Source organism: Vigna angularis, chromosome 1 (assembly GCF_016808095.1).
Source record: "Vigna angularis cultivar LongXiaoDou No.4 chromosome 1, ASM1680809v1, whole genome shotgun sequence".
Classification (NCBI taxonomy): Eukaryota; Viridiplantae; Streptophyta; class Magnoliopsida; order Fabales; family Fabaceae; genus Vigna; species Vigna angularis.
The window spans coordinates 3,385,137-3,409,298 of NC_068970.1; the positions used below are offsets into that span (position 1 = coordinate 3,385,137).

Below are 24,162 nucleotides of genomic sequence, written 5' to 3' on the forward strand. Positions count from 1 at the left end.
TTCTTAAGATTTGTTGGACCATGTAATTGAAGGCCCATTTATCATTTTCAAAACAATAAGGCTTTCTCTTCCTACACCCAATTATTATTAAGTGCACCTCATACCAACACAAATAGCCTATCATCCACTATGCCACCACCACTGTGATTGTCATTGCCACTATATGATTGTTGTTGTAGCTCCCTTCTCCATTGCAGAAGAAGAAGAAACTTGAATCTTAATTTTGTCTTATTTGTTTCATAATGTTTAAAATGATAATTTTATCATTTGAAAAGTGACTTTCGAATTACTTGTTTTGAAAATCTTCCGTAACAAGTTTTTTGAAATTTTTAGACCACGAAATTTGAAATAAAATTTCCACATCATGACTTTTAATAGTATTATTTGAACAAATTTTAAGAACAAACTTTTTGAAACTCGTGATTTTTTGAAATATATATAATATCTTATGGAACAAATTTTCTAGAAAAGGTTTTTTTCAGAACAAGTTTCTGAATATAAGATTTTATGATTAATATGAAATGATAATATAATTATAACTTAAACTGATAACAAATTTTTAATATTTTATTGAAAAATGTTTTAGATAATAACTACCACAAATAAACTATGGTCTCTTTATTGCTATTACTATAAAGGATAACATAAAAGTTATCAGTGCGATAATTTCGTTAAACAATTTATTTTAATAAAAAAAATTAAATAATATTATTTTATATTAATTATAAAAGTTTACATTTTTTTAATATATAAAAAAAATAAAGTGATAGTGTGAAAATATACAAAATCACATGACAAAAACTCAATCAATCAAGCAAACAAAAAAAGTGCTCTCTACAATTTTTTTGTTTTCATATTTTATTTTTAACACAAGTTATTTTCTTAAAATAAAGTGAAAGTTCAAGAGAGATAAACTTTAAAAGAAACTGATATAAATACACTTTAAGATCATTTTACCATGAAAAGCTAAGGAATCTGACACAAATTTATCCACTTTTTAATATGACAAACTATTTATTTAAAACACATTTTCTCTGTTCTAGGAGAATTAGATCCACAATTTACCATTTCTCTTGTGCAAATTGCTGAAAGGTAAGTGTTTTATCCAAAAAAAAAAAAAACAACTGTAGTGAATAATACACTTTTCTAAAAAAATGCACTAGCATAAAAAAAAGAATTTAGTTTTTCTATATTATCTATAACAATTTTCATTCACATTTATAATAAAAATAGTTAAAGTTGCCACAAGCTGATGTAACCAAAATAACTACTGGGTCATTGTAATATTTTCTGATAGAGAAAACAACTTTTTTGTAAACTTTTCTCCTACCCAGTTCCTGGAAAGTGGGGGAGGAAAAAACATGAAAAAAAACTAAGGAAAATTAAGTGTTCTTCTTCTATTAGTCGATTTTCCCTTCAATTTCTGCTGTTATTATTGTTATATTTGATTTTCAGTGATTAAATTAAGCGGTTTATTGGATTAAGAAATCTCATTATTACTGTCGAGACTTTCCTCTCTTTTTGCACCAAAGAACACTGTTCCCAGTTTTCTCCATTTTTAGGGCAACTTTTTTTGGCTAAATCCCTTTCTTCCAACTGAAGTGAGCTACCATTGCAAATTAAACGCGTTTTGCATGCTTCGATCTTAGTTGTGATGGAAACTAGGGCATGAATTGGCCGAGCAGAAGAAACTACGGTAAACAATGTTCTTCAGCGGCGATCCTTCTACGCGGAAGCGTGTCGATTTGGGCGGTCGCAGCTCAAAGGAAAGGGACCGGAAGAACCTTCTAGAACAGACGCGAGTTGAAAGGAACCGGCGCTTGTGGTTGCGCCAGCAGAACTCTGCTGTACTCAAAATTCAGGTTGAAGTGCATTCGCTTGATTTTAGCTTGTGTCTTGCAATTTGGTTGCATATCATTGTTTCCATACTGCAGTCGCCGCCGAGTTTGGTTTCTAAATTCTTCTCATTGTAATGCTCGATGACAGTGATGTAGCTTGATTGAAAATTTGGCGGAGCAAGAAGCTTCAAATAGAATTTTGGAGAGCCAAAATATAATCGAATATATATGTGTGTGTATGTATGTACGAATGCATTTATGTATGTATTTAGTAAAGAATTTAGAGAGAAAAGTTAGGGGAGGCACGACCACCTTTTGCCCCTCAAAAACTCTGCCAATGCTTGATGGTACGAACTTCTTGTCGTGTTTGGCTAGCTCCTGCAATTTAAATTGCTTTTGTCTAGGATTGCTCTGCTGTTTCTAACTCCATCATGTTGGATAAGTTTAGCAATAAAAATGTGTTAATATACACAAATTTTGCTGCAATACTAAATGACTCCTTTTATTAGAATGAGTATGATACAAGAAGTGATGATGGGTATTCTGGTTCAGTGCCTAGGTATGCAAACATGTCATAGTACCTTGGTATTAAGGAAGCACATAAATAAAGATTCGAGTTTCTTTCGGTAGTTTTACTGTGCTATCATATTCATAGATGACCTCATTATTGTTATTGTTATTCTCGATATAAAAGAATATTGTTAAGGAGAAAAAAGTGAAAGTACATCTGAGGGAGGGTAGGGAATCCTCTTCAAAAGGAAAACAAAAAAGAAAAGGAAAACTAAAATTGAATATGAAATCCATGAAGCTCGTGAATCTCTTTTCAAAGACATGCATTCCCTTACTGAAATAACTACAAGTGCAGCACTAAAGAAAAGTCCATATACACGATCCTGTCCCATAATAGATGCAAGGACAAAAAAATACAGCCTGGAAGGTCCTGTTAGTTGTTACATGCAAAGATCTGAGAAAACAACACACTGCTATAAAATCCTTGTTTTCTTATTCTTGTCAAAGCCTTTTAGAGATGCTTCAAAAGAAATTGCACCGAGTTTTGGTTCTCCAAAACCCCCCAACAAAATTTCCTACTGTCCTATGAGGCTATGGCAAGTTAGCTTCCTTACATTGTGGGAAATGGACAATTTTTTTTGAACTAGACCTCCACATGATCATTAGGAGAAAGAGCATTTTATTACTAATTTGTTCAAGATTTCAATATTAAAAGGTTTTGATTCCAGTAGTTTATTAACTCAATGCTTTAAATTCCTGCCCATCTATCATGAAATTTTGGTTCTATATTTTTCGTCGATTTATGCTGGGCATCATGACAGTGTATTAAATCATAATTAAAGTTGCGTTCCTTTTTTAATTTCGGTAACAATTGGCGACATTTCTCAATTTTTTGGTTTCATGATATTTTTATTTTAAATATTCCCGAATATTCATTGCTACATGAAAAATGAAAAGTAGATTGCATTGTTGCATGTTCTGTAGTTCCTAAAGTTTCGCTGCCTGTTTGTTTGATGTGTTGTGTGTACTGTGGTAGTTTATTAAAATGTGTCTCTATACGCTGGGAAGGCACATGATGTTTCTGGGAGTCAAAATATTTCATGTGTCAAGCAAATTTTTGACTGATTCTAGCTACAGAAATGCTTCAGAGGAAGAAAAGCTGTCAAAACTGAACAATCTAAGTTGCGAGAGCAGTTCTATGAAGCCTATGGGAAATATTGCCAAAATGTGGACAGGTGAAATCTTTTTATCATTACAAATTATAATTGTTGAGTACTGTACATTTTCTTTATTATATTGCAGCTTATTTTGGTTCGATCTTACTTGTAAATTGCACCATTACTAATCAAATAAACGCCATCTTCTGTGCATTCAGGAATTCTTTTGGTCCAGATTCTGATTTCCTCTGCCAGTTCCTCTATTTCTTTAAGGCAGACGATATTGATGATTTTTTAGTTCTTGTTCAAATATGCCGGTTGCTTTGGTGGTTTGTTCAAAATAATGGTAATTCAAAATCAGCCTTCCATTTGAAATACAGTTTTTTTTTTATTGTTCTTGAGTAAAAAATTGTGATTTGACAAAGGTTGTATTCTAGTTTCTGGATTTCTTTGTATGATCTCATAAAAACACAGGTATTGAAGTGTTTGATAAAACCATGCTAGTATTGTTAGGTCTGGTTCTTGCTAGAAGTTTGAAATATTTTAGATTCCTGTATTCCTTCCAGTCTTTTTCCCCAAGAGTTTGCCACTAAACTTAGAGCTAAAATATTTGCAACAGGGGACGTTGTGAACATTTTTGCGGGAGTGGATTACTCTTCCACCTGTGCTTTGGTGAACTACCGAGTGAAGCGATTTGTACAGGCTTGTATTCATGCTTTGCATCAGAATAGGTTGGTTTTCATGCCATAATTTGATCTAATTTTTCTGAGTTTCGGGCTTTTGAAAACTATCTAACCTGTTTTTTCCTTTCTCTTTCATGTTGGACTATAAAATTTATATCATTTACGATGTTGTTTTTTTTCTGATGAGGTTTTCTCGTGTTCATGTTACATTGGTTCTGATGGTATTTTGTTATGTATTGCTAAAGAGCGCATGACAATGGGCCATGAACTCAAATTTATATATATTATGTAATAATTTTGAAGGGTTTGAAATGGAGTGTGATAGAGGTTGTGAGTTCAATTCCTCTCATTAACAAAATACTAACAACTAACATTTACTGATAAAAAAATGTAATAATTTTGCTTTAGTGTGTGTGGTTTTGACTATAAGCACATATTACAACTCTATTAGTATTAACAACAAAATAGGTTTTTATCTCTTAATTACTGTTTGGCTACTTTGTGCTTTTTTTACATTATTTTGTAGCAAATATAATAGATGCTTGTCAAAACATACTTATTTCTAACATGTCATGAACCGACTCTCCCAAAAGCTTAGACTATTAGGAGCAGGCACATGAATGATTTATAGTACTTATCTAGCATTGCTCATCATTATATAAGATCTCTTTACACTTGAATTATGGACAATACACTGTCCATCTACCTTGTGTTAAAATTCAACTGTATCAGCAGAATAGCGGTGGCAAGGGTTGAATTATAAGCCACTTGGTTTACAGAGGTTCTGATGTTATGTTGTGAGCCAGCTCTCAAAACTTGCAAGACATTAATAATTGTGCAAATGTCCCAAAGTATGTTGGCATTTGCTGTTGATTTATTGGGGAACTATAGACTTCAAAATGGATCTGCCAAAGGGTATAGTATCTAAAGATTGGTTAAGAGAAAGAAAACTTGAAAATGAATAAGAAAAAGAGCTGAAGAACTCATTGAAATGACTCTTACTTGGGCGTTAGTTTTTCTATCACTCAGTTTATTTAGAAGGAGCTCTTGTAATTTAGTTTTTCTATCACTAAGTTTATTTAGAAGCGAAAATTCCAAGAATTACAAGGACCTTAAATGGAATAAAAGTTTTACTTTTACCAAAAACCTTACAATTCAAATTCTGAGTAACTAACTTTTTTCCTGTTACAGTTCTAATTTTGTTACCCAACAATATCAAACTGTTGTTTTTCTGGTGCCATTCTCTTGCCCTAACATGTTTCATTTCTTATCTTATTTCAGTTATTTTTAAATTTAATTTAAATTTGCAATTTAAGCATACATGAACAATACATGAACCTTGGTGAATAATTAGGCTGGGAGGTGTAATTTGTTTAATGATTGTTCTATATTAGAAATTAGCATGCTTAAGTCAACCCAAGGCTGGCCTAAAGGAGGAGTATTGCCCAAGACTTTTAAGGAGTATTTTAGGTATATTATTAGCCAATGTGAGTAGGGAAGGAAATAGTTTGGGTTTGACTATGCCCGTCTACCCATCCCTATATCTGAATTAAAAATTCATACACATCTTGTCCTTATCGCTGTCTGGTATGGAATTTGTGTCCTATCCCAGTCCCCCTCGGGTAGTGGGTATATTCGTACCCACTTCCATATTATTCCAAGTGTTAATTAAATAACTCTTTTACAAAAAATAAAAGTCACACCAAAGAAGACGTGCTATTATCAATGATTCAATGTTAAAAGACACATTTTCTTTTATTTAATGTCAAATATCAAGACAAGAGGAAACAATGACATATAATTAAAATTCCATGGCATATACAACATCTATTATTTTTTCAAATGTTGAGAAGGATTACCATGAGAGCATGAGTGAACTTGGTAGATGTCGAGCAATTCAAACCACTGAGAAAGAGAATAAAAAATTGTGTAGTGAAAGAAAAGTTTTTCAAGTAAAATGAAACTAAGAACCAAAGAGAAAAAAGAAGATAGTTTTTTTTAGGTTATCTAATAAACTAAGGGTTTACATGATTGAGTACTCAAAATGGAGAGTTAAACTCTCACATGATAAGAAATAAACAAAAAAAAAATATTAAAAAGGAGTAGAAAGGATCAAATGTGTGCCCAAAAAATGATTTAATTTAACGAAATTATAGTTTGCAATTCTTGAAAGGGAATACATCATTTGAATGAAACTACACATAAGAGAAAAATGTGAAGTAGATGTTGTGAAGAGAGACAAAATACCTTAAGGATCTAAGCAAACTTTGTGGATATCGAACAAGTCAAACAATTGATAGAATGAAAAATTCTATTGCAAAAAAAAGGGTTCTTCAAATGAAATGAAACCAAAGGTCAAATGGAACAACGCAAATAGGTTTTTTAGGTTACCTAATAAATGATATTTTAGTAATTTAAAACCATGGAAACAGGGCAAGTATGTACATGTCCATTCCCATCTTTGGTTTAAAAAATCAGGTATTATCCATATTTATATTCATACTTGTACCTAGTCAATGTGGGTATTCTCCATCAAATTTGGGATAAATTAAAGCAATACTTTCGAGTGTGGGTGTATTTGTCATCCCTAAATGAGACATTTTAAAATCCTGCTCTCTCTCAAGACTGGATAGTTGGAGCATGAGGTTAGAATTGAACATTTGCAAGTGGCTTAACCCAATAATGCGGCTTGATAGACCTTAATACATATTAGGAATGAGATTAAGACTAAATTTAACCCCAAAGTAGGGGGTGTGGGGGACCTGTGAATTGCCCAAGGCTGATAATGAGTATTTGTCATGATCCTAGCCAATGTGGGACATGTTTTCTGTTTCTATTTGTCCGAAATAATGAAAAACAGAAGTCATCAAAAATTTCATATATGATGGTCACTAGAGAAACAGTGTCTCATCCCACCCGTGCATATACGTTGGCAATTGGATGCTATGCAAGTATTTCAAAGTGAACCTAAAAGTTGTAATCTTCATGGACTGTTTCTTGCCTTTGGTCTTTGTCTTGCTGTACCATTTATTCTTATTAACTGAAAAAAGTTCTTGTATTTTATTTTTGCTACTTTGTATTTTTGGGTTTATTTGCTACCTTGCTTATTTAATTTTTATGTGGACAGAAATCAGCTAAAAGGCCAGCTTTTGTTGACTCCTGAGGAGTTGAATGTATCAGCTGTTCCTTTATTGGAGGTTTTAGTATTGTTAATTGATTCCAAATTGCCATGGAGCTGTAAGATAGTAGAATATCTCTTTCGAAACAATGCACTTGGCCTACTAAGAGAGATCATTCTTACAGGGAAGGTAATGTCTTTCAGAATCAATTTAATTCATAATTTGAGGTATTTGAGAAATATGGGAGCAAGCAAGGGAAAATAACAATGTGGGTTAACTCTTTCTTCCTCGGTCTATTTTTTTTTTGTTGGATGAAGAAAGATCCTTGTTTTCTAAATGTGTTATCTGACAAGAGTACATTTATCTTTAGGTGAAATTTCTTCAAATTCCTTTATTTCTACTGCGTTTTTCTGTAGTATTCTCAATATCTACACTTGAAAAAGATTAAATTGTACGAGAGAAAAGATTTTATTGAATTAATTCAATGACACAGTACATTAGCCTCAATATATAGAGAACTCTAACCCTAAAGCATTGATTACAAAGAGATGTCTAGAATCTAACAACACACCTGTAATTAATTACTGTATTCTATTGTAGCTTATAAAAATTATTTTCTCCTGAATCAACATCTACGTCTAGTAACATGTATTGATTATTACAGAAGCCAGTGTTGAATTTGAATGTCTCATTCAAACTATACCAGAACTCATTTTGAATCTATTTATTCTTGTATGTGTAATGATCAATTTAGTAAAGGAATATTGACATGTGCTTGACTCAGCCAGACCTAGGCTTAGCCCAACTCAATACTTGTCTTGACACAAGTTAAGCTTGTCTTTTAACCTAATCTAACTTGGTTGCAATTGGACTCAATCTCACTTAACACGACTTGGGTTAAGCCCAACTCTACTTGAGTTTGACTCAATTTGTTTTTGCCTAACTAAAACGTAACCCACCTTGGCCTGACTTAAACTTAGTCTAACTTAGGACCATGTAAACAAGGGTTCGTCTCAATTAGCTTAACATGGTCTTAACTTGTTCTAACTTGACTTATGTCAAAGGTAACCCTTCTCATTCTGTCCTAGGTGTGGATTTAGATTAAGTAAATATTTTCTAAACGTGTACAATTTTTTAAGTAAATATTTGTTTTTTTTTTCATTTTCACTTTTAAGTAGGATTTTTTTTATTTTTAGAAAATAGTTCATGGGTTTACCCTTATCCATAATTTTTGTGGGCATTTTTACTTTTGAACTATTTTCATACATGGGCCTTTTGACCTGTAATCATCAAGGAGCCATAGTGTTTGAGGGTTTCTTTTAGGGGTGTTGGGGGGGGGGGGTATCGGGGATGAGTTTCCCTCACCAGAAGAAGAAGCTAGGCTAATTGATTAAATATCCAATGCCATATAGTTTATGTTATACTCTCTAGTTTTGTCATTTCAGATAAGGTATTGTATCATTCACCAGCGTTAAACTTCCCAAGTGATTCCCTGTAGGGTAATGATGCAGAAAATAATTTTTCCATTGGCAAGGGTTCATCATTGGAGCGTGTGCTTATGGCTGTAGTATGTCATGTTGGTCAGGAGCCATGCATCTGTTCACATATTAATCCAAGATATACTTTTGCATCTCAGATCATCACAATTCCTTTTTTGTGGCATATTTTCCCTAATTTACAACAGGTACGTTTTCCATTTATTCTATTTGATGGGGTTTCTTTCCTTTTGTAATAAGTAGAAGCTTAAGAAATGTATTAGTCATCAAGAATGTCTATCCTTTTCACAACTGTCAAAGGAAAACTTTAAGCATGAAAAAACTCTGTCTCTATGCATCTTAATGCTGGTGAATGCTGTGTATGTTTGCCAGCGTTCCAGATCTTATATAGGTAAATTTTGGCAAGTCTTGTTAAATGTTTGAATTGGTACACAGATGTTTGCCGCAGAGGACCTGAGCCAATTTTACATGCATCAAATGGCACAGTTTGGGCAAAATATAATCAACTTTCTACCTAAGGATATATCAAATGAATTTCCTAGCCATGCCTGTATGCTTGGAAATGTATTGGAAATTGCTGGAATTGCTTTGTCTCATCCTCTCTGTTCATTTGATATGGTAAGGAGCTTATTCACTACAGTATGCCATCTGCTATAACTTGCCTCGTTCATATCCCTTTTTGACTTATCTAAGTGAAGAGATTGATCTCATGGTGGATATGACTAGGAACTTTGATTTTTTACTTCTATTAAAATTGATTTGGTGATGTCTACTAGATTTTGCTTTCGGTTCTTTTATTACATAAAAGTAGTTTTACTATGGCCTAGGAGAGAATTACAAGGATTGGATTATATATCTTCTGGTTTTTTAGGTTCATATCATAACTTCTGTTGAAGAGAAGTCGGGTCAAATTGTTTTACCTTTTGTAAGTTGATGGTGGTATCCCTTCATTGGTCTTGTGCAACCATGGGCCATTAACCTTCAGCTAAATAATTTTGGTTGTGGTGGGTAACGGGGGCTAAGTTCTTACAATTTATCAAATGTCAGTGACTTTTTACATCCTGTAGGGGCCCACATCTTGTATTGCCTTTTGCACAACATTCAGATTCATAATTTATTAAAAATTTGGGAAATTACACATCTTGTATTTTCTAGACAAAATGTCACTTTCTAAGTATCTAAAAAAAAAAATTAGTTTGAAGGGAATCTTTTGCTCGCAGTGATGGCCATTTAAAGATGCTGCCATGCAATTGAATTTGAAACTTGTGCTTGATAACTTAACTCAGCTTTGTAGTTGATCAATGTTTGATCCCTTTCAGGCAATAGACCTTGCGGCTGTCACTACAGTTTTGCTGGAGGCAGTCCCATCTGCAAAAACTTTCAATGGTACAGAAAGTATGCTTTCCTTTTGTATGTTCTATTTTTTAGTTGAAGTTTTTACTTCTTTATTAAACAATACTATCACTTTTTAATTTTGACAAAATAATATACTATTAAAAAGAATAACAGGGAAATACTCCTTAAAATGAATTTGCAAGCCTCCTCTCAAGTTAGCTTTTTGGGATTAGGTTCAATCCGTTCAAAATTCTAACAAGTTTTAGAGTGGCAATGTCAGGTTCTATGAGCGCTGACGATGATATGACTGGAGATGAAGTTAAGGAAATAGCTTTAGATAGGAAATTGGAGCAGCAAATTAATAATGCCGTAAATCCTCGCTTCCTTCTACAACTGGTATGACTTCTTGCAAATGACATTTGTGTCTAGGATCCCTTGACTAGAAATTTCATTGACATGTTTTGAAATTTAATCAAGATTTTTACTTTTTGGCATGTGCAGACAAACATACTATTTAAAGAGATTTCATCTGTCAACGATTCAGATTATGGACCCAATGATAAAGAAGTTACTGCTGTTGATGCGGTTTGTGGGTTTTTGCATGTTACCTTCGGCAAGCTGCCACTTGAGCGGATTATGACCGTGCTTGCTTACAGAACTGAACTTGTTATTACCCTTTGGAATTTTACAAAGAAGTGTCACGAGAACCAAAAGTGGTCATCACTCACCTCAAATGATGCACCTGGCTGGCTGTTACCTCTGGCTGTATTCTGTCCTGTCTACAAGTAAAACTTTTTGTGCCATTATCTTAATAAATTCTTGTTGAGACATGAAATTTTTTTCTCTCTACTCACCATGAACTTTTTTTCTAACTTCTTTTAATTCTGAATATATTTGTTGGAAATGGGTCTTATGAGTCATGACTATCATTTGAAGTCAAAGGGGCTTACATGATTGCAGATTTGTTAGTTTTGTATTTATTGCCTTTGTTGTACTTATATGTATTTAACTCTTGAATCAATATAAAATATACACCTTCTGAGTTCTGAGCAATTCCCAAAACACTATTATTCAACACTATCTGTGATCTAAATCATTATACTGTAACCTATTTTCTCTTATCTCAGGCACATGCTTATGATTGTTGATAATGAAGAATTTTATGAGCAGGAGAAACCGCTATCACTGAAGGATATTAGGACCCTCATCATTATATTGAGACAGGTAGATGTTTTTTATGATTTATTTTAGTAGAGAAATTCATGACAGTTTTTGTGGTTGAATAGGACAAGATATTATATTAATGAATGAAGAACTTGAGTTCAATGTTCTCAAACTTGAGGATCGCAAGAGGACTGGAAGGGGAATAAGAGATCGTGACTTGATTCATAAGAGTTATGCAAATAGAAAACCTTATAGACATACACATACATTAAAAATATTATAAGCAACCAAAATGACTTAAATATTAAGATCCAATAAATAACTCATAAGAACTAATAAATGAAGGACATAACATAATATTAAGAAGAAATAATGGAGAAAAACATCACAAAGAAATATGAAATCAGAACACTTCCAACAACTACCAAAAGCCAGCTATCATAATGCTGTGCACCCGAAACAATTGGGGATGCTGATGGTCACACGAAGGTTGACAACAACAATGAGCTTGGACAAGGACGATGGTGGTGATGGGAGGGTTGGAGACGGTGATGTGATGATTGATGGACCTGCAATAGCAATAGGAGAGTGATGGAGCTCATTGGGGTTGATAGCTGAGATGGCAAATTGGTTATCATCTGTGTTGGCCAATCTTAGGGAAATGGGGCTATGTTTGAAAAGTTTTAAGGTGGTTCAATGAATCGACCAGAAAGCCCAAATACAATACGGGCTATTTGTTTTGGGTTGAAAAACCAAGTCCACACAGGCTCCATTCAGGATTGAAGTGACCGAGGATCCTCCAATTTTGAAGGCAAGTTCACAATCTGGCAACTATTTGTGAAATCTCTATGCCACCACCAAGTTTGCTTACTTGGTCGCCACACCAAAACTCACAACGTCTTGTTAGTTTATGAGTATACTCACGAGTTTGACAACATTGATTGAGTTAAACCTGAATATTGTATGCTATATATATATATATATATATATATATATATATATATATATTTTGGTGGCATTGAACCAGAATATATCACAAACATGTTTTCTGCAGAAGCTCTGGAAATGTGACCTTTGCAATTTTAATTAATTCTGGATAGTTTTTCTGTATTCACAGGTTCTGTGGCAGCTACTGTGGGTGAATAATACTACATCGTCTAATTCAGTAAAATCAGTTCCAAATAGTTCAGTTAGAAAGGGGCGGTTTGTTCAGGCCATTCAACAGAGGGTTAGCATTGCAGTCTCTGAGCTTCTCTCCCAGGTAGAAACATCTCACATGTTGTGTATCTTATATCATGTTCCCTGTTACATTTTGCTCGGAAACAGAAAAAGTGATATCTATATCACAAGGGCGTCTCTCAGGGTTTGACTTTAGGATATGTTTGTATTATGGTTTTTCTATGCTATGCTTATGAGTATTTGGTGGGATTTTCTGTCTTATTTGCAAACAGAGAGAGACTGGGCTATGTTATTTCATCTCATTTTCCTTTTTTTAGTTTCTTCCATATTCTATTTTGGGGATATTTACCTTCTCTTTTGTTATGCTGTTGCCATCTTCTCCATTCTCACTATTACTAGTAACATTTTTTTTTCTTCTATCAACACAAGAAAGAGATACCAAGGCTTTCCAGTTTTCTTCAGGTCTGTTGGTTTGAGACGTTTTCCAAGAGTTTCACTTTATTTTCACCTTGTTTTCTTTTTTTCTCCAATTTGTTGAATAAATATTTGAAGAAAAGGTCCTTACTGTCCCCACTTTCTGTATTAAAGATTTTCTGTCTGTTTTTTAAGAGCCATGCATATGAAATATCACCAATAACCGTACTATATGAATTGTCTTTATTATATTTCTGACTTACATTTTGAATTTCTTCCATAGCTGCAAGATTGGAACAATAGGCGGCAGTTTACATCCCCCAGTAACTTCCATGCTGATGGTGTGAATGAACTATTTATCTCTCAGGTACTCTCTCTTTCATTGATCATGGTTATAGGATGGAAACGGGAATTTCTATTTGTATAATATAATCCTTTTTTCCACAGGCTTTAATAGAAAATACGCGAGCAAATGAAATATTGAAACAGGCCCCTTTCTTGATACCATTTACTAGCCGGGTTAAAATATACTCTGTAAGAATATCTTTTTTGACTGATTTTATTTCTAGTTATTCTTGTATTATTAATTTACAATAGATAGCTGCAACTAAGCAAGGTTTTGGAGATTCTGTATCATACCATGTCAATGGATCACCAATATAGTCTATTTATTGTTTCTTTAGTCTCAACTGGCTGCTGTTAAGCAAAGGCATGGATCTCAGGCTGTATTTAGTAGGAATCGGTTCAGAATAAAACGAGACCGTATTTTAGAAGATGCTTATAATCAAATGAGTCAGTTGACAGAAAATAGTCTTCGAGGATTGGTAATTCCTTTTCTAAGGCATATTTTCTTATTTGTTATTCATTCCCTGTTTTCTTTTCTTTGAGGGATCTAATAGGTCCTCCTTTTATGTGAGAGTGATTTCGTTTTGCTGCTTTGCAGATCCGTGTGACTTTTGTCAATGAATTTGGAGTTGAAGAGGCTGGAATTGATGGCGGTGGAATATTCAAAGATTTCATGGAGAACATCACACGTGCTGCCTTTGATGTGCAGTATGGATTATTTAAGGTCAGAAATATTGTGCTGTTGTGTATATTTAAGTTGAAGGTTTTTTCTACTATGTATATAGCTGACCGCATTAAAGAATCTAGGTTACTGAAGTATTAGTGAGTGTGAATATGGATGCAATTGGATAGGTGGAGTGACAAAAGTTACTTCATTTTGTAATCCTGCCCATGTTATCCTTTTATTCTTTCCTTGTGATTTACTTATTCTTAGCATACTGAATGCCAATGCATCTAGGAAACAGCAGATCACCTGCTTTATCCTAATCCTGGATCGGGAATGATACATGAACAACATTTCCAATTTTTCCACTTCCTTGGTACTCTTCTTGCAAAGGTATTCCCCTCCTTTCCAATTCCCTTTTTAATTTCTCTTTTTTTTTTAATTTATTTAAGTAGGCCTTTTCATTAGATACCTGAATTTACTCCAAATTGATATTCTATCTTTTTTGTCATGTTGTTTGAGCGGTATTTCTCCTATAACTATACTGCCTGCACTTAATTGGAACTTTGCTTCACAATTACTACTTGCGTGTGCAGGCTATGTTTGAAGGGATTCTGGTTGATATACCATTTGCTACATTCTTTTTGAGCAAATTGAAACAAAAGTAAGACTCAAGGAGTCTCTTGCTCTGCTTTAGGTAGTTTGTTCATTTTGAATTAGTTCAAGTGCTCAAATCTTGGATTTTCATACATTATTTTTCTTGCTTACAACTGCTTTTACTAGTATGAGATTCACAAATGTGACCATAACGTTTATAGTTGTAGATGGATAATTGTATTTCTGGATTTTAATTGACCTTGTGCCCTTCCGGTTAATATAGGGGTTCCACTGGATCTTTCGAAAAAGTCCAAACAAACTTGTAAAAAGTTTACCTTTAAATTTGAACTCAGATTTAGCAATTAAATTATTTGCATGACGTAGACACTAGTAAGAGAGTTATTGTTCCTTTTCCCCTTTATTAAAATATTTCTCATGGATTAAATAGATGTTTTAGGTTAAAAATGCATATATAAAATATTGCCAAGGTGGTGTTAGTAGCAAATGAGCTGTCTCTCAATTTGTTGAAGTCCTTTTACACCTGTATTCCTATTCAATTGTAAATCTTTTTTTGAAAAAAAAAAATTGTTCCTTCTAACTTGAAAAGTTCAAGATAATATTTTTCCAATTTTATCCTTACTTTTGACACCTAATTTCCAATTATTTTATGCATTTATCGAGAAATTGGAATGAATAAATGACAAATAAGATAGATAAAGTGTATAATAGGAAGTTGGATAATTTGTTTATAAAATGTAAAACATTAGTTATACTTTTTAGTTCATGTGCGACAGCCTTGGAAAAGATACCAAAAGAGGATCAAGGGTAGTAGTATGTGTTACGGAAGGACTGCATGCTTATAATGGGATTTCTTACACCTTTAGTTTCCTTATACCAGGTACAACTATTTGAATGACTTGCCCTCCTTGGACCCGGAATTGTATCGCCATCTCATTTTTCTCAAGGTAATGTCACTTTAATCACTGGCACTTTCATCTACTTGCATCTGCCTTAGTCTTATCTTTGTTTGGATTGAAAGGGTGGAAAGTGAGGATATTTGAATTAAGGGAAAGAAAGTGGAAAATGAGGGGAAACTAGTTTAAAGTTTGTTGTAAATGTGATTAATATGAAATAAAAAAATTAAATTAATCTTATAATATTATAATTACATAAATGCCCTTGGTTGTATTTTAATAAGAATGAGTATAAATTAATTTTAAAAATAGATAAAATAGAAGAAATTAATTTGTGTAATGGAAATAATATTTTTAAAATTTATTTAATTTTTGAAATTAAATATATATTTAACAAGAATAAACTCATTTAAATTAGATGAATTAAATATCTCATAGATTAATGCAACCAGCTGATTTAAATTATTTTCTGTATTGTTGTTTAGAATGCATTTTCAGAAAATACAATAAATATACATCTGAAAAAATTTGTCGGCAGGAACCAATAATTATGAAATTGTTTTTCTTTATCTTGAAAAGAAACAGTACATTGGTATTTAAAATAAAACCGAAATTCTTATAAAAGGAAATAAATCTCCAGACATAAAGACTCTAAATCTGGAGCAAATCTACCTGATAAACTCCTAATTCCAATCCCTTAATTATAGGGGCTTCTTACAAACAAATTTATATTTATTATCCAATCAATCGGTATTTATTTTACAATGTCCAATGTTTACACCTATATATCATCAATCCATGTGTAGTTCTTGACAAACACAGTAACCGGATTAGACAAATGGCATTTTTTTCAATTACCCATGGGTTTCAAGACATGGTATATAATCCATTATATCTTTGGACATAATAGGTTATATATGATGACATAATCTATTATAAACCAAAGTGTGTACCGTTTCCAATGTCCTATAACTTTAATACACTACAATTTTTCTTCATGCACATAAAACAAACCCAAAAAAGGTCATGATTCTCTGTTGGAAGGACAAGGGCAGAGTTGTAAAATACAACATGCTCCCTGTCTTTTCACTCTTTTCATTACAATCATGAGGGGGCATTTCCACCCTACCCCTCCGCTATCCATCTTTACAATTCCGCTGTGTTAGCACTCATCCAAACATGAACATCAAGCCATGAATCTGCGCCTCCCTTTTTTCCATTAACAGTACATCAATGGATCCAAACAGAGGCTTAAGGTAACTCATGGTTTTTTTAATAGAAATAACCTGGGTAAAGAACAAAAAAATAGACAACTTCATTCTCTAGTCTAATATTCTGACTTTATTTACTCAATTCCTTTTCTAAATCTTGATCTGTGTTCTGTAATTTAAGCTTGTAAAAGTCTAATATGAACTTGTTACTTTTTTATAAATCAAATATACAACTGTTAAATGCTTTGATAGTCATTTGAAATGCAATCTACGCTAGTTAAATAGTATTCATGTATGGACTTTGGGTTTTAGGCTTGGTGTGATGTGTAGTTTGTCAAGATGATAATTTTTTTCTGTAGGACGGCTTCTATTTTCTTATTGAATCAATTTTGCCCTTTCAATCTGTTTGACTAACAGCATTATAAGGGAGACATTTCGGAGTTGGAACTATACTTTGTTATAGTAAATAATGAATATGGAGAACAAACAGAGGAGGAACTGCTTCCTGGGGGAAGAAACCTACGTGTCACTAATGAGAATGTTATTACTTTTATTCATCTTGTAGCCAATCACCGCTTGAATTTTCAGGTAAAGTACTTTTGAAAAAAGTAATTGTATTGCATTTTGTACTACAAATAATTCCATTTTTGCAATTAAATAATAAAAATAATTGTGCTTTCAGATACGCCAACAGAGTTCGCATTTCTTGAGGGGATTTGAACAACTTATTCAGAAGGATTGGATCGATATGTTTAATGAACATGAACTTCAGGTTTTTTTCTAGTAATCCTGTCCAATTTTGGGTCTTGAAAGCTATGCTGTTCTCTCTTCCCACTGTACTCTTGGTTTTTTATCAAGATAGATAAAATTGAGATTAGGGTTAGAATTATAAAGGGCTCGCAATATTGTAATTCGTGGGACTGTAACATGGATTATAGATTCTTATTTTTACAAAAATATGAACAAATTTGGATATATGTGTGTATAATTAGAACAAAGTCAATTGTATTATCAATTAGAACAAAGTCAATTGTGCGAAATTGTGGAATTACACAATTCCACGATCTTAATTTCAATTTTAACTACATTGGTTTTGATATTTGCTTGTGTGGTTGTTAAGGGTGTCTTCAACAACTAGAAAGGCACATAACTGAATTTTATCTAAGTTGTAATTTTTTTCCTAATTATCATTAGTTTTTACAATGTTAATTAAATCTTATCCTCAACTTCTGTATTTATTTTTGCCATCTTTCCGGACGTGAGCTTCAACTAGTTTTATCCTACACTTATATGTTTCATTGGAGTCCAACTTGTTTGACATCATTGTTTTCCACAGCTTCTGATATCAGGTTCAGTTGACAGCTTGGATATTGATGATTTACGGCTGCACACCAACTATGCAGGAGATTATCGTAGTGTAAGCCTTCTGGCATTTTTTGTGCTTTTAGTCAGTAAGGAACAAAATAAAGGCGTGTGTAGCTCATGTTTAAACTCAATAAGATCCACATGAGGAGTTTGTGGATCTTGTAGCATACTTTTTTTACTTTTTTCTGTTTAAATACACTGCCAAGTTTTACCTCTCAAATCTCAATCATTAATTTTCTGATGATGACGCCACAAACTCCATTTAGCTTAAAAGGCATTGCTCTTATTGACATTATTGAATTCTAACATGTAGTTCTTATGATAGGACCACTATGTTATTGAGATGTTTTGGGAAGTTCTTAAAGGCTTTTCATTGGAAAACAGGAAGAAATTTTTGAAGTAAGAATACACATACACATGAATAGGTAGCCGTTTTATATGACCGATCTTAATATGGTTAATAAGTTTATCATCTGTACAGGTTCGTAACAGGTTGCTCTCGTGGGCCATTGCTTGGTTTCCGAAATCTCGAACCTTTGTTTTGCATTCAAAGGTGAATGCAGCTCCAGCAAATATGTTCTGATATTTAATTCTAGCATTACTAAGCATAGAAGACAAGGATGACAGATTGGAATTGACTAATGTTTTTCGTTGTAGTGCTTCCAGTAATGCTGCGGAGGAATCACTTGACCGATTACCAACATCGGCTACTTGTATGAATCTACTGAAGCTTCCGCCTTATACAAGGTTTGTCCTAGGCTAGGTTACCTTTGCAGAACTGATATATAATAGTTTCTGTGGTTACAATTTTAGACTTTTAGAACAGCCAGAATTGGAGATATATGAATTGTTAATGCTGAACGAAAATTAAGAGATTATGTTTACTCTGTGTGAAGTATATTAAATAACTAGCATTAATTGGCTGGGATTATGTTTGAAACAACTTATTCTGACAAAAGTGCACGGTTTTTTAAATGTGTCATTATTGGTGCTACAGGCAGTGAGTTTTATATTTAGTTATTTAAAAAGAAGTCCAAGATATATGGTATAGAGATATCCATTTGATGTTAAAAATAGATCCTCTGTAGATTGTTTTCTAACTATAATTAGTATTTTTCATTTTCAGTAGATTTGAATTTGATAAGAATGAGCGGAGCATTTGTAACATCCTTGAGTTCTTTTTATTTTTTGGAAAAGTATGTATTGAGATAAAAACAATGCAACGGAATTTTTAGAAAAAATTGCATTTAAAATATTATTTATGATTCAGAAGAGTTTCTTTATGACTTGTCAACTCGTTGTTCTTCAGATTATTTATTGTTGAAGTAGTTCCTGGTGGTTCTTCTAAATCATTTCCCCTGACAATCATGTTGCAGTAAGGAGCAATTGGAAACCAAACTACTGTATGCCATAAATGCCGATGCTGGCTTTGATTTAAGTTAAAAGCATGAAGTGGAATTTACGATATCTTTAGGGTTTGAAGCTTGGTAGAGAATCACTCCGATGACGATTAGTGGAACAGGAAATGGCAAATAATCGGATGGGTAGAGCTGAATAAAAATATCATGTGTTACTGTATGTATGTGTATATATATACTTGTATTCTTATCCAATATTGACTGCCAATTTGTGTCTTTTTTTCTAAATGTAAATACCTAAAATGTGAATTATTTTGTGAAATTCACTTTGGCAGGGTTTTTTCCCGATTATTTTCTATGATCATAAAAGCAAAACTCCACCTGGAGGTTTTGTTCTTTTGCATTTGAGGGTGTAGGTCGTGAAGTTAGGTTTTGAAGGGAAAGTGAAAGCACAAATTTCTCATTCCTGACAAATATTTGTTTAAGAAAAAAAAAACTAGGTGTGGATTTGAGTTTAATAATCTTGAATTTTTAGTAATTTAATTGAGATGAATGTTTAGTTTAACAATCCCATACTCGGTCATCTTTAAACTATAAAAAAACTCATGTATCATTATTGTTTTAGAGGATTTGATTTATGGACTATAGTCTTCTCAGGCAACATGGCATTATTTTCATTCATATTTTTTGTTTTTTTTTTCATCTTTTCCATTTTCTTTTGGTTTTGTTATTTTTATTGTAAATCTAATTACCTCCCTGATTAAAACTTAAATGTTCTCTTATTGAACTGTTTTGAATGGATAGTTAAAATTGAATAAAACTAGACGAATCGACCCTACCGATTAAATTTTTATCGGTTGTGATATAGAATTCTTCAAAACCTAGTTAACTCTAAACGTGTTCACCCCTCCGACATTATCTAGAATCGATCCACTGGATAATCTTCAGTAATGAAATCTGACGAACTTATTTTTATCATAAATCTAAATTATTTAACACAAAGTGATAGAAAAAAGATAGGGAAGAAAACAAATGAGAACTGGAATTATAACAACATATTATGGCGACGTAAGCGTTAGTGTGGTTTAGTATTTATGTAGATGGATAACAATGAATATAAACTCTAAGTTGCTTTAGCGATGAATATATTCTAGTGAAGAATCACTTCATAGTGTAATGATAGTATTAATAGTTCTATTTATTTGACTCAATAATACATTTGCATCAATACATCGTTCGACAACAATATTGGATTGTTACAAGCAACATTATAAAATGTAAGCAAAAAAAACCTCGAAATTCTCAATCATGATGCTTCAGCTGGTGGCACCTCAGTCAGATCTAGTCCCTCTTCAGGCAAGTCTGAAGTAAATTGTCCCAGGATCCCATCACTGCTGAGAGTCAATCCACTCTGCGAATCAAAATGGAATATTGAGTGACAGGTTCATGAAATGCTCTTCTATCATATCTCTTCCATCTATGTATGGATATTATAGGAAGATACCAAACCCCAAGATAAATTTCTAGTTGCCGGAAGCAGAAATATGTTCGTATCTCGCTTCAGGTAAGTGAATCAGAAACAAGTCCGAAGTAGCAAATTCCATTTTTATGCACATGCACTGTGACATTCCTTTCCTTGTCTAGTAAGATCCAATTTTAAATAATTTTATTCTTGTCATTTCAGAAACCCAACAATCTTCAGCTGCAGCAAGAACCTGACTTTGCTATGTTTTTCAATATTAGTCTCACTTTAATCATTTTCTGTTTCTCCCTTTTTACCAGATTAAGAATTTTGAAGAAATAATAAAATCCATAGATACCTCAGGCTGGAACCTAAGCATGTCAGCACGAGCCATAGCTTCTGCTTGGGCTATTCTCTGTCTGAATGTTTGAGCCATCTCCTCAGCCTATATAACAAGAAGTTCAGAGTTACGTGAGTGACTTCCCCTTCAAAAATGGCAAAGCGAATGAAAATGGTTTGAAATAGATTTAAAACATGTTAAAGAAATCGAAGGAAAAAGTTTTAGAAATTAGTGTATGCGCTTAACTTGATTCTAGAAATCGGGTAAAAATTTCCAACAACCCCTACGGTTGAGTGTTGAATGGGTGAACGTAATTTTAAGTGTAAAAATTGCATGACTGAATGAGCATCTTCTAAAGATCCAATAATGGCCGAATAGTTTATAGTACAGTTTTACTCCTTTAGCTAAGACAAGCCTATGCTCATGTATTTCTGTGTCTGTATGTGTAACCTCAGTTACAGGTAGTTATATCTTTTTCCGCTCTTGCTCTGACAAAACAGCTATAAGCTGCCGAGTCTACGGGTTCCTTTTACAGAATATTTTCACATTAGAGTTTCTCTCAATTTCAACAGATAACAGATGGTCAAATAGGTCTAGAACCATTACTAAGATAAATTTGGATACTACTTTAGAATTTGCATTTAGGCTTAACTCAATCTCAAAATCACTAATAGAGTAAGGGTTATCACTTGTGTGTGGGTGTGGGTGTGTATAAATGATCTCCAACAACTAAAATAAAAAAAGAAACTTCTTTTTTAAGCTTCCTATATGATGTCAAACTGTGGCACTAGATAGCTAAAGTGGAAATGAATGGAGTTTTTAATTTAAGCATTTGAAAGTACAAGTTATAATTTACTTATGCAATGAGTAAAAGATTCAAGGAGCTTGTTCATAACATACCTTCTCAAAGACAATCTTTGGATTGCGGATCATGTCTCCAGGTGTGGGCTCTAACTTCTTAGTTGAAAGACTTACTCGACCTCTCTCACGGTCATGACTTAAGATCATCACCTAAACAAATTGTAAAACTATTATGACCAATCCAGACAAAAATCTACACTACTCGCTATAGTTTTACCTTTAATATGTCGCCAGGTTGAAGAACAGTTGAGATATCAGTTACACGGTCATGACTGATCTGACTAACGTGAAGGAGGCCATTGATTCCACCAATGTCAATGAAGGCACCATATGGCTTCAGGCTTTGAACAGAGCCAGTAACCACTGAACCAATTCCTAGCTGTGCCTGGTTGCCAGCTATGGCCTTGCGGTTACTGAGGACAAGTCTAGATTGTTCCTCATCCACCTCCACAAACTTAAGAGGAAGCTCCTTCTCAAGAAGCTCTTCTATATTGGAGTTCTGAGAAGATAATAAACAAAATGAGAAGAATTTCAGCTGCTTGATAAAGGTATAAAAAATAATAACCCAGGGTCTTAGAAGCTAAATGAAAGACAGAAATTACAGAAATGAAAATGAGAAGTTTCATTTTCTAGTCTGCAAAATGATATAATTTATAACTTGTAGAAGCAAATAAGTTTTGAAGAAAAATGCACGACTCAATTTCAACTTCAATGAGAATATAGGAAGTTATTTTTTACTGACTACATGGAATCTTATTAAATGTTGTGCACTCATTCATTGATAAGATGGTTTTTGACCTGTTACATGGCATACAGAGCAAGTTTAGATTGAGTCTAGATTCTTTGCTGGGTTTTTGTTGGAGCTTTAAAAATCTTTTTGATATATTATAAAACATCATGCTTATCAATGTATTTCAAAGACACAGCACAGCATGAAAAACCCAACAGAGAATCAAAATTAGTGAGTCCATAAATGTGAATGTAGCTCAAGTCAAAAGCTAACCGTTGACAATTGTGACAATGGAACAAACCCTCTAAGCCCTTCAACCTCAGCCACCACTCCACCTTTGTTCACCCCCACAATCTGTCAATACAATAATCTTATCAAAATAACCTTATTGCTTGAGTGATACGATATAACCGAAGCCAACACAGTTCGGTAGTACGACAAACCCACCTTACCCTTGACAGCAGCATCTTCTGCCTGAAGCTGCCTGCAACGTTCCCATGCAAGATCATACTGAATCGACCTTAAACTCAAGATCAAGCTATCATCCGCTTGATTCTCACCAATGATCAAAAACTCCTCTCTCAATCCAGCAACTATGCCCGCCTCTTCCACGTGCCTAACCCTGCGGATGCTCGCTTCTTGCAGCGGCAAATACGCCGAGGACTTTGCAGTGATGTCAACAACTGCTCCATTGTTATCTGTGTAGAACACAGTGCCTTTAACCTGACCCAAACCCGCAACCCAATGTTCATTAAAAAGACGATTTTTCTTAGTTTGCCGACGACCCAATTAAGAATTGAATTGAAAAGAAGAAGAAGAAGAAGTGCGAGAGTGACCTTGGAGCCAACTTCAGAATCAAAATCATACTTGTCGAGAGCAGCAGTGAAATCTTCGAGGGTGAAGGAGACCCCTTCCATGGGAGCAGTACGGCATCTCTCATAGGCTTCTTCGAAGAGCTTCTTGAGCTGGACTCTCTCTTTGTTCTGTGCATTGGCCAATGCTACAGAGTTGACTATGGAAGTTGAAGCGCGCCTTTGGTTATGGCGATGTTGGGTGAAAAGGGAAGGTTGGGAGAGAAAAGAAGAAGAGAGTGGAGAGCACTTGAGAGCAGTGAATTGAAGAACAAGAGAAGCCATTTGTGTGGTGCCATTGCTACGGATAATGTCCCGTTCTTATCACTCTAACTTTTTCCTCAAACTTTCACAAACAGGATAATGTTTAACATCTTACTGCTTCTTAATTTCTTTTTCTCTTCTTTTAATTATTACACCACTCTTCTTTATCATTAATCAACATTCTCATAATATTAATATAAAATAATAGAGTTAATGACAACAAAAATACTTACATAATATATATTAAGAAAACTCAAATAATGTATCTGTGCAAATTATCTAGACAGTAAATATTCAGACAAACA

At 33.5% G+C, this 24,162-nt stretch overlaps 2 protein-coding genes across 9 annotated transcripts; one reads left to right on the plus strand and one right to left on the minus strand.

Annotated features, from left to right (window-relative positions):
• Positions 1-1,314: 1,314 nt before the first annotated feature.
• On the plus strand, positions 1,315-19,705 carry LOC108343715 (E3 ubiquitin-protein ligase UPL6). Of its 8 annotated transcripts, none has more exons than XM_052871759.1 (26): positions 1,315-1,862; positions 3,486-3,583; positions 3,724-3,851; positions 4,125-4,236; positions 7,316-7,496; positions 8,806-8,991; positions 9,239-9,421; positions 10,123-10,198; positions 10,419-10,534; positions 10,640-10,923; positions 11,266-11,362; positions 12,420-12,563; positions 13,179-13,262; positions 13,343-13,429; positions 13,579-13,719; positions 13,839-13,964; positions 14,199-14,297; positions 14,501-14,568; positions 15,400-15,466; positions 17,044-17,214; positions 17,309-17,398; positions 17,963-18,043; positions 18,317-18,390; positions 18,473-18,544; positions 18,658-18,738; positions 19,301-19,436. In XM_052871759.1, exons 1-26 carry the CDS (start codon positions 1,704-1,706, stop codon positions 19,368-19,370), a joined length of 3,075 nt encoding a protein of 1,024 aa, XP_052727719.1. In that variant the 5' UTR covers positions 1,315-1,703; the 3' UTR covers positions 19,371-19,436. The 8 variants fall into 8 exon arrangements, 5 of the variants coding, with proteins under 5 accessions (XP_052727719.1, XP_017437565.1, XP_052727717.1 ...); XM_017582076.2 differs by having other exon boundaries at positions 1,316-1,862; positions 19,368-19,705; XM_052871757.1 differs by having other exon boundaries at positions 1,316-1,862; positions 18,649-18,738.
• Positions 19,706-20,514: 809 nt separating this feature from the next.
• Positions 20,515-23,898, minus strand: LOC108343736 (30S ribosomal protein S1, chloroplastic). Its single transcript, XM_017582088.2, has 7 exons — positions 23,579-23,898; positions 23,190-23,465; positions 23,016-23,096; positions 22,230-22,511; positions 22,052-22,162; positions 21,170-21,256; positions 20,515-20,760 (listed from the first exon to the last, which is right to left on the minus strand). The coding sequence occupies exons 1-7, from the start codon at positions 23,876-23,878 to the stop codon at positions 20,656-20,658; spliced, it is 1,242 nt and encodes a 413-aa protein (XP_017437577.1). The 5' UTR covers positions 23,879-23,898; the 3' UTR covers positions 20,515-20,655.
• Between the last annotated feature and the right edge of the window lie 264 nt (positions 23,899-24,162).

Coding starts and splice junctions, on each gene's coding strand:
- LOC108343736 (XM_017582088.2), bottom strand. CDS start 23,878: ATGGCTTCTCTTGTTCTTCAATTCACTGCTCTCAAGTGCTCTCCACTC. Junction 23,466..23,578: donor ATTCTGAAGTTGGCTCCAAG/GTCACTCTCGCA, acceptor GGTTTGGGTCAG/GTTAAAGGCACTGTGTTCTA. Junction 22,163..22,229: donor AACCTGGCGACATATTAAAG/GTAAAACTATAG, acceptor CAATTTGTTTAG/GTGATGATCTTAAGTCATGA.
- LOC108343715 (XM_052871757.1), top strand. CDS start 1,704: ATGTTCTTCAGCGGCGATCCTTCTACGCGGAAGCGTGTCGATTTGGGC. Junction 11,363..12,419: donor TCATCATTATATTGAGACAG/GTAGATGTTTTT, acceptor CTGTATTCACAG/GTTCTGTGGCAGCTACTGTG. Junction 13,263..13,342: donor ATGAACTATTTATCTCTCAG/GTACTCTCTCTT, acceptor TTTTTTCCACAG/GCTTTAATAGAAAATACGCG.